Raw genomic sequence first — 9,074 nt, forward strand, 5'->3', positions numbered from 1 at the left:
ACACACCCCTTCATGTTTAATTGCATCCACATATTCAAGAGACACACCCATTCGTTAAAGGAGACGTCTATTGGATCGCACCTTTTAGAATAGTATAAATAGGGATAGATTTCTCATTTGTAAATTGTAGATTACATTCCATTGTATTGTATTCCAATTCTCAGTTTATATATTCAAGTTATTCGATTGTCTAGAGATCAAAGATCCATTGGGGCCAACAATTGGTATCAGAGCATGAGGCACTAGGTGCAGGAATCGCAGGATCATTCGCGATCAGGTTTTGTTATTCTAATTTTCAATTCGCAAGTTTTAATTTTTCGGTTCAAGGCTATCAAACCAGGGGTTAGAAATCTAGGGTTTTGACTTCGAGGTTTTGTGCGAATTTTATAAGTTATGATCTTCAGTTATTACGCGTTGTGATTATTCGCGGGATAAGGATTTAAAAGTTTATTGAATTCAAAGGAATTGAATTTTACCGGTATAGTGGTTCGTATTGGTGGCCAGGAAATTATAAGAAACAAGATAGGTTGTTTGTTTGCAAATTTTGTGAAATTCAAAATCGTTCGGAAACATGTCCGATACATCAAGCGATTCGGGTTAACAAATTGTAATTCACAAGGATGTGGGATCTCTGACTCACTACCAATGTCCAATTTTAAAACCTACAAATTATACAAAATTATACGGTATGGGCAATACGCATCAAAACCATACTAGAAGCAAACGGACTTTGGGATGTGATGGAACCCACAGAAGCTACGCAACAAGATGTGAAAAAAGACAAAGCAGCGATTGCATATTTGTTCCAGGCAAAACCGAAAGATATGGTTTTGCAAGTGGCAAATTGCAAAACAGCAAAAGAGATATGGAACACATTGAAGACGAGACATGTTGGTGTAGACCGAGTGCAAAAGGCGCGTTTACATACACTCATGCCAGAATTTGAGTTGTTGCAAATGAAGGAAGATGACATAATAGACGAGTTCACTGAAACATCAATAATATTGTTACACGGGCAAGCGAGTACGGGAGGACGTTGAATCAATCCACTCTGGTACGAAAACTTCTAAACGTCGTGCCAGATAGATTTATTCAAATAGTTGCATCGATCGAGCAATACTCCGATCTAGACACAATGACGCTAGACGAAGCTATTGGTAGATTAAAAACGTATGAAGAAAGGTTAAAGTTGAAGAAAAGGGAAAGCCCCGTGAACAATCTAGAAGAACTCTTGTATGCGGGTCATGGACAACATGTTGGAAATCATGGACGAGGGAGATTCAGTCTATCACGAGGCCGAGGGAGAAGCAATTATCAACATAGGGGTGAAGGACACTCCTCTTACGATACAGAAGAAACCGACAAACCACAAAGGGATGATAGCAAGCAAGAAACATCGGCTATGAGAGATAAGTAAAAAATCACTTGCTACAGATGTGAGAAACTTGGGCACTTTGCATACGAATGCCCAACCAAGAAAACCAAAGAAAATGAGACACTCTTGGTCGAAACAGAAGAAGATGATGAACCGACACTTCTAATGCCCCCACACTTTGAAAAGAAATAGAAACATGGAATTTGGTCGTGTGAAACGATCAATGGGAAGAACCGTGTGATGCGGAGAGAGATAGCCTGTGAAAGGTACAACAAAACAATCTAGTGATCGGGGTCAGGTATAAATGAAGAATCTGTGAAGGAAGTAGTATGAAGAACCCGTTGTGAGAGACAACCGTAATAAGGAGATCTGTGATAGATCAAGGAAAATACATGCGTGCAAAACATACAAATAATCATGTGACTGGGTGAGAAGAAGGAATTGTTGTGTGATATAACCGCAAGAGAAGTCTGAGTGAGTCGATTATTCTAAAATCTATGTGAGATGGATTCAAATCATATGATATATGATATGATAGTGGGCAAGTTAATCACGACCGGTGAAGTTCGAGTTGAGACAACTACACAAGAAAAAAAGGTTCGTTTGATACAAACAAGTACGGTCAAGACAAGTGTGAAGCAAAGACAAGTATGAAATCACTAATCATATACATCCTCAAGTACAAGGGTTGATTATGTATATAGTATAAAGTAATTTAGAAGGTAGTTATGAAGTTCGGGGACCAAAGGTGTCAAATCAGAAGATTGTAACCGACTCATTAAATGAAGAGATGTGTCTCTTTGGACACACCCTTTGGATTGATGGCTGCAAAGGAAGAAGGAAGGGACGCGACTTTTGATTCTAGAGACACACCCCTTCATGTTTAATTAATCCATATATTCAAGAGACGCACCCGTTCGTAAAAGGACACGTCTATTGGATCACACCTTTTAGAACAGAGTAAATAGGGATAGATTTCTCATTTGTAAATTGTAGATTACATTTCATTGTATTGTATTCAAATTCTCAGTTTATATATTCAAGTTATTCGATTGTCTAGAGATCAAAGATTCATTGAGACCAACAAAGGGTATGATGCAAGAACATCCATGGGCTTAGTTGTAGCCTTAGTGCTTAGTGAGTCATTTGATTCGGGTATTGCTTATGTTGGCATGCTTAGGCTCATGGGGGATACATTGGGCTCGTGGCGAAATAATCTAGGTTGGTTGGTTATGAAGACAATCTATCTGATTTGCTTTACCATTTAGTTTATTTCAAACTATTTACCATTATTCAATGATTTGCTTTATCATTTAGTTTATTTCAAACTATTTACCATTATTCAAGATTGGAGAATATAAACTTAAAATATACCAAAAAAAAAAAATAGAAAATCATGTCGGGTATATAACTGTCACCAAAACCCATATGCGTCTCATACTTGTGGAAATTTTTAAAAGTAATCCCATACCCAATTAGTTAACTCTATACCGGTCTCGGATGTTTCATACTTCAGGCATCTCCATGCGTTCGTGTTTCATTGACATCCCTAGGGAAAAGGGCCCTACAGCCCACAAATCTAAAGTTGATTTTATTTTTTATTTTATTTTTAGATTAGACTCAAGCCAATAATTGACTAAGTTCTCAACTGATTCAGCCAAAAAAATAATAATAAATTGTTTGATCAACCTATGTATGTTGTATAATTGTGCAACATGTTTGTATTTACCGCTTCTTTGGACAAATTCATCCTTTTGTCATTCAAATTCCTATGAGCTTAATCGACTACTCCAGCTTCTCGCTTTCGTCAATTCTTAATTTGACTACATCCGCTAATGATTTATTACTTGCTTTTTTTTTTTAGCTTGATTGCGCTCTAAACCCTCAAAATACACAATCTTTTACGACCTTCTAACACACAGAATTCGCTAATCCTAATCTTCAAACAACTTACACATTAATCTTTAAGTTGAGTCATTCACGAGTAAATACGGTCAGCTTGAGCTTAAGCTTGAAAATATACGGGCTCGCTAGGTTCAGTTTATAATCCTCTACCTAGGGCTGCAAACGAACAACACAAACAAGACCTTGTTCATGTTTGTTTGTTAAGAAATATATATGTTCACGAACACTTATCGAACCGGATTTATGTTCCTGTTCGTTTGTTAAGGAAATGAACTTGTTCGTGTTCGTGTTCGTTTGCGTCAGACTGTCAATCGTGTTGGGTTAGCGGATTGATTGTTGAACCCGGATATATAAGTATTCATGTCAAAGACATCAATTCTGACCATAATAAACTTCAACCAAACACGACCCATGAACCATTCAACCCACTTACCTAACGGGTTGTAAATGGGTTAAACAGGTTGGCGGGTCGTAAAAAATGTGTTAAATGTGCCGGCAATTGACCGTATAATAATTTCTTATTCCAATTTGAGGCAAATAGAGAAGTTGATATGTTTAGTTAACTTAGAGGGTGTTTGGGATTACGTTTTGAAGTGATTATTTGATTATTGCGTTTGTAAAACATAAATAATCTAAAAAAGTGTTTGGATGAAAAAGTGATTATCTACCACGCAAAATCTATTTTGAAAACGCATAATCTATTTTGAAAACGCAACACCAAACACCCCCTTATGCAGGTTAACAGGCTGTTTTAGACCTGGCAAACGGGTCGGGCCGGGTCGGGTCATGGGTCAAAACGGGTTCGGGTCGAAATGGGTTCGGGTCAAAATGGGTCAATTAAAAAAAGGGTTGTTTTGGTTTGGGGCGAAACGGGTTCGGGTCAAAACGGGTTCGGGTTGGAACGGGTTCGGGTCGGAATGGGTTCGGGTCAGAACAGGTTTCGGGTTGGGTCGGGTCGGGTTGGTTAAATTTTTTTATTTTTTTTAAAAAGTGACGGTCCATGTTGAACGCCATGCTCGTTCCTATGGGTTCATGAATGATTACTATTAATATGCAGTTATTGTACGAATTGAATCGATTAATAGAGAATATGATTAGGAATTTAGGATTAATATGCAGTTATTACTAGAGATCAATTGCTGCCAATAACAGTCGAAAATTGAGTAAGATTAAGAAAATAAACGTCTATTGGAATGCAACAATTACTCGGTTCTAATTCGAAACGGTACGCGTCAAAACGGTACTTGGTCGAAACGGTACTTGGTCGAAACAGTTATAATCTGATGCTATACATGTTAGCAAGCCATGTACGATTGTAATCCTTTAAACAACCTTAACTAGCAAAACATAATTCCAAACAGAAATTAATGTCAGTAACATTGTCGTTGATGCAGGTTCCAAACAGAAATTAATGTCGTAACATTGTGGTAACATAATTCCAAACAGAAATTATTGAAAAAGGGTTGTTTTGGTTCGGGTCGAAACGGTTCGCGTCGAAACGGTTCAATTCGAAACGGTACTGGTCGAAACGGTACTGGTCGAAACGGTTCGCGTCGAAAAGGTTCGCGTCGAAACGGTTTGTGTTGAAACGGTGTGGGTCGAAACGGTTCGATTCGAAATGGTACTGGTCGAAACGGTACGGGTCGAAATGGTACTGGTCGAAACGGTACGGGTCGAAACGGTACTGGTCGAAACGGTTCAATTCGAAACGGTACTGGTCGAAACGGTATGGATCGAAACGTTACTGGTCGAAACGGTTCGCGTCGAAACGGTTCGCGTTGAAACGGTACGGGTTGAAATGGTATGAAACTCGTCCCGACCCGAAACTCGTGTCGGCCTAAAACCCGTCCCGTGCGGAAACTCGTGTCGGCATTAAACCCGTTGCGATCCGAAACCCGTCCCGTGCGAAAACCCGTGTCGGCCCGAAACCCATTCTGATCCGAAATCCGACCCGTTTCTTTAAGGTGCTAACCCACATCGACCCATTTCTTTAAAGTTGTCGACCCGCTTTGACCCGAAAATAACAAGATGGAATTTCAATTGACCCGTTGTGACCCGTTTAGTTAAAATATCTTACCCAAACTAACTAATATAATTTTAAAAGCAACCCAATGTAACCCACTTGAAAGCCTTTGGGTCAAGATTGCCACCTCTAGGCTGTTTAATTATGAAGTTTAAGCCGAACACGACCTGCTTATCAAACTGGTTACTGGATAGAATGACAACCCATAACTTGACTATTTTTTTATGTTGTGTTTTGGATTGTATTTAGGAATTGCAGCTTGAAAAAGTACGTGTAATCTAGTTGTATATATCCTTAAGCTCAATTGAGAGGAATACATGATGAGTTGATTTGGGATTAAATCCTCTTCTTCTCTGCTTATTCTTTCTTTCACAACTCTGTTCATAACAAGCATACAGACCAAGGAGAATAACAAATATATTGATCTCTTAAAAATCTCAATGCTGTTATTTAGGCAAAAGTTTAAGAAATGACCATGAAACATTAAAGTGTTCGTTTCACAGAATTGAATGTAGATTTCATTTCTTATATTGTTCGTTTCAACAATAGAAGGAATTGAAATTGAACAATAACATAAGAAACGAAATCTACATTCCAATTCCATGTAGATTCCATTATATTGTGAAACAAACACATCAAAATTCTAAATCAAATTTCAATTTCGGCGCGAATTCCAATTTCATTACAATCCACGAAACGAACGCTACCTAAGAATGTGTGTGGAAGTTATCGACAAGGAAGAAACAGATGGTTACTTACCTAGGACCAGACAGAACAGAAGCCATCAATTGTGTCATATCTTTCTCTTCTTCAACTGCTGCGTTTTGAAGTCTCGGATCTGTGAAGTTGTAATCCAACCTAGATTCGACTTTCATTACTCCTTCTAACACCTTAACCACCGTCGACATGGAAGGCCTTTTCGTAAAATCGTATTGTAAACACCATGAAGCCACTTTAATCATGTCTACAACTTCTGAGCTGTGTGTCTTTATGTCTTCGCTATACTTATCAACCATATCTTGCAGAGTCCCTTGTTCCCATGATTTTTGAAGGACATCAAGTAAGTTCCAACTTTCTTCAGGCTGAGATCTGTCAAATTTCTTCCTCCCACACAGCATCTCCAAGAGAACGATCCCGAAACTGTATACGTCAACTTTCTCAGTAATAACTGAGCTTAACCATTCTGGAGCTAGATACCCTGGGGTTCCTCTCATCGTAGTCATCACTTGGGATTGATTTCTGTCAATGAGCTTTGACAACCCGAAATCAGATACTTTGGCATTGAAATCACTGTCTAGCAATATGTTTTGAGGTTTAATGTCTAGGTGGATGATTTTTTGCCTACATTCTTCATGAAGATATGCTAGACCCTTGGCTACATCAAGAATGATTTTCTTTCTGCATTTCCATTCCAGAACCTGTTCTCGGTCTCCATGGTAGATCCAGCGATCTAACGATCCGTTACTCATGAATTCATACACGAGAAAACGTTGTGCTTTCCAGGCACCAAAGCCTCTGAGTGTAACCAGATTCACATGGTGAATGCTTCCAATGGATTGAACCTCAGCAAGAAATGATTTGTTAACCTGCCCAAGACCCTCGAGACATTTTACTGCAATCGTTGAGCCATCTTCAAGAGTCCCTTTGAAAACTGCTCCGAATCCCCCTTCACCAAGTTTTTTATTGAAATTCCCTGTGGTGGTTTTCAATTCCTCATAAGAAAACCGATTTGGCAATCCTGGTACCTCGCCTATACACTCCTCCATTTGAGTGTCCCGTCTTCGCTTACGAGTTATGTTAATAAGAAAACCTATAACCCCAATCAGAAACAAAACACTTCCAATAGTAAACGTTAATATAACTCCTAAATTTGACCGAGACTTAGAAGCTGAGGGAGGTGATCTTACATTCTGCACTTTTATGAAAGCTATAGTAGTCTTACGATTTATTTCTTGATCAGCATTTATCAATGTGAACAACTCAAAAGGTAAAAAACAATCCCCACTTGAAGATTCGGAATCATACTGAAACAGAGCTGCTTTGCATGAGCAATTGTTAAGACATGCTTGTTTGCAAGTCTCTGAGTCCACACTCTTCATGTCTGCAACAAAGTCGAAGTACCTAACTTTCTCAAGTTCAATAAAAGTTTGATCTTGGATGGCATTGCATATGAGAGGAGTAATTTCAGAGCAACCCAGGTTTGGCTGCCGATCGTTCACTGCTCTGAAATAGGGTATCCCGGCAGAGCGTGAGACTGGACAACTACACTGTTGATTACCCGAGCAAATGCCATTTCTCCCACAAGCCATAAGATAATCACACTCTTCAATATAATCGCTAAATGGATCAGACACCACTAACCAATATTTTCGCCATTGAAACACTTTCAAATGCCCGTCCGACATCAGTTTCATATATTGGGCTGATGAAGCTCGAGGTATGGGAATCACGCCATCAGGATCACTTGGATCAACCGAAGAAATGAAGAAAGACAAACTACCATTCAAGAACCTAGCATATCTTCTTCCTGTATATGCATCGTTGATTGAGACCAACCTGACGTAATAGGCTAGAGGCGGGTTTGATCCAGCATAAGCAAAGAAACCATCATCTTTCACTTGAAGAGAAAACAAACCTTTTTGGGCCGTCCAATTAGTTGATGAAACACTAGGTATCAGCTGCTGTCCTTGAAACAGTCTTTGCCCCAGTACCAAACAGTCAGTTGGGTAATCAAAGGATTGCCAAACCACAGATCTATTGGCATCAAACAACACTAGGTTTCCATCATCAGTTAAGTTCAAACCAGCAACAGATTTCCCTGTAGTGTTGGTATTCCAAACTATGCTTCCATCAACATCCTGCAGGGCCAAGTCTCCAGTTGCAGTGAGACTCAGTGTTGCACCATAGCTAACTGGATGGTCCCGGTTTGCTGACCACACCACTTGAGGGTACCAGTAACCTGGTTCAACGGTACCACTAGTACTACTATTGCTTTGGACATAAAAGACAGAGAAATAGTAAGAGGTGCAGGTGTCATTGCAATAGAAACCACAGGCGAATCCGGGTCCGAGTGATCCTCTAAAGAGGATGGCTCGGACCCTTGAGCCATCCAACAACAAAACAGAATGGTGGAAAGATTCAGTGTTGGTCCATGTGGTGGAAAGATTTGCAGTAGGGTAATCAACGGGGGTCTGGGCAGTCGCTAAGTAGCAATATAAGATGAGAAACAAGCAAAACAATAACAGATCCATCCATGGTGCCCTCATCACTAGTGATCAATGTCAATGAAAACACAAGAGCTTATGAAGATATATGTTTCATAATCTAAATATTACATCTACTATGGAAAAAGTTAAATCCATGCTAATTTAATACAAAAGACCGTGTCCTTTGGCCGGCATGGTAAATTGGCCAAGCATTTAAATCATATAAAATACAACTTGTATATATATTTATATAAAAGAAATAAATATAAAAAACGCTGTAAGATGTTTCTGAAGTTACATGTACTTCGTTTCGACAAATTAGAGTTACCCTGAAATCACCTAAGTACATGTGAAGATCAAAATACATCTTTCGTATAGGTTTCGTCTCGTTGGAGGTGAGTATAGAGTCAAGAACAGAGTCAAACGCATGTGGAGACAAGACCTATGAAGAGAATAATAAAAGGAATATGAAAAAACCGAAAAAAGATTTGTTTATTTTTTTTTATTTTTATTTTTTTTGAGTTTTTTTAACGTAAAGAACGGAAATAAAAAGTTAGATGTTTAA

The 9,074-nt window shown here is 38.8% G+C and overlaps 1 protein-coding gene across 1 annotated transcript; it reads right to left on the reverse strand.

Moving 5' to 3' along the window:
- Positions 1–5,936: 5,936 nt before the first annotated feature.
- On the reverse strand, positions 5,937–8,686 carry LOC110894899 (G-type lectin S-receptor-like serine/threonine-protein kinase SD2-5). Its single transcript, XM_022142154.2, has one exon. It carries the CDS (start codon positions 8,567–8,569, stop codon positions 6,059–6,061), a length of 2,511 nt encoding a protein of 836 aa, XP_021997846.2. The 5' UTR covers positions 8,570–8,686; the 3' UTR covers positions 5,937–6,058.
- Positions 8,687–9,074: the final 388 nt, after the last annotated feature.

The sequence above is a fragment of the Helianthus annuus genome, chromosome 12 (assembly GCF_002127325.2).
Source record: "Helianthus annuus cultivar XRQ/B chromosome 12, HanXRQr2.0-SUNRISE, whole genome shotgun sequence".
NCBI classification, from domain to species: Eukaryota; Viridiplantae; Streptophyta; class Magnoliopsida; order Asterales; family Asteraceae; genus Helianthus; species Helianthus annuus.

Coding starts and splice junctions, on each gene's coding strand:
- LOC110894899 (XM_022142154.2), bottom strand. CDS start 8,569: ATGAGGGCACCATGGATGGATCTGTTATTGTTTTGCTTGTTTCTCATC.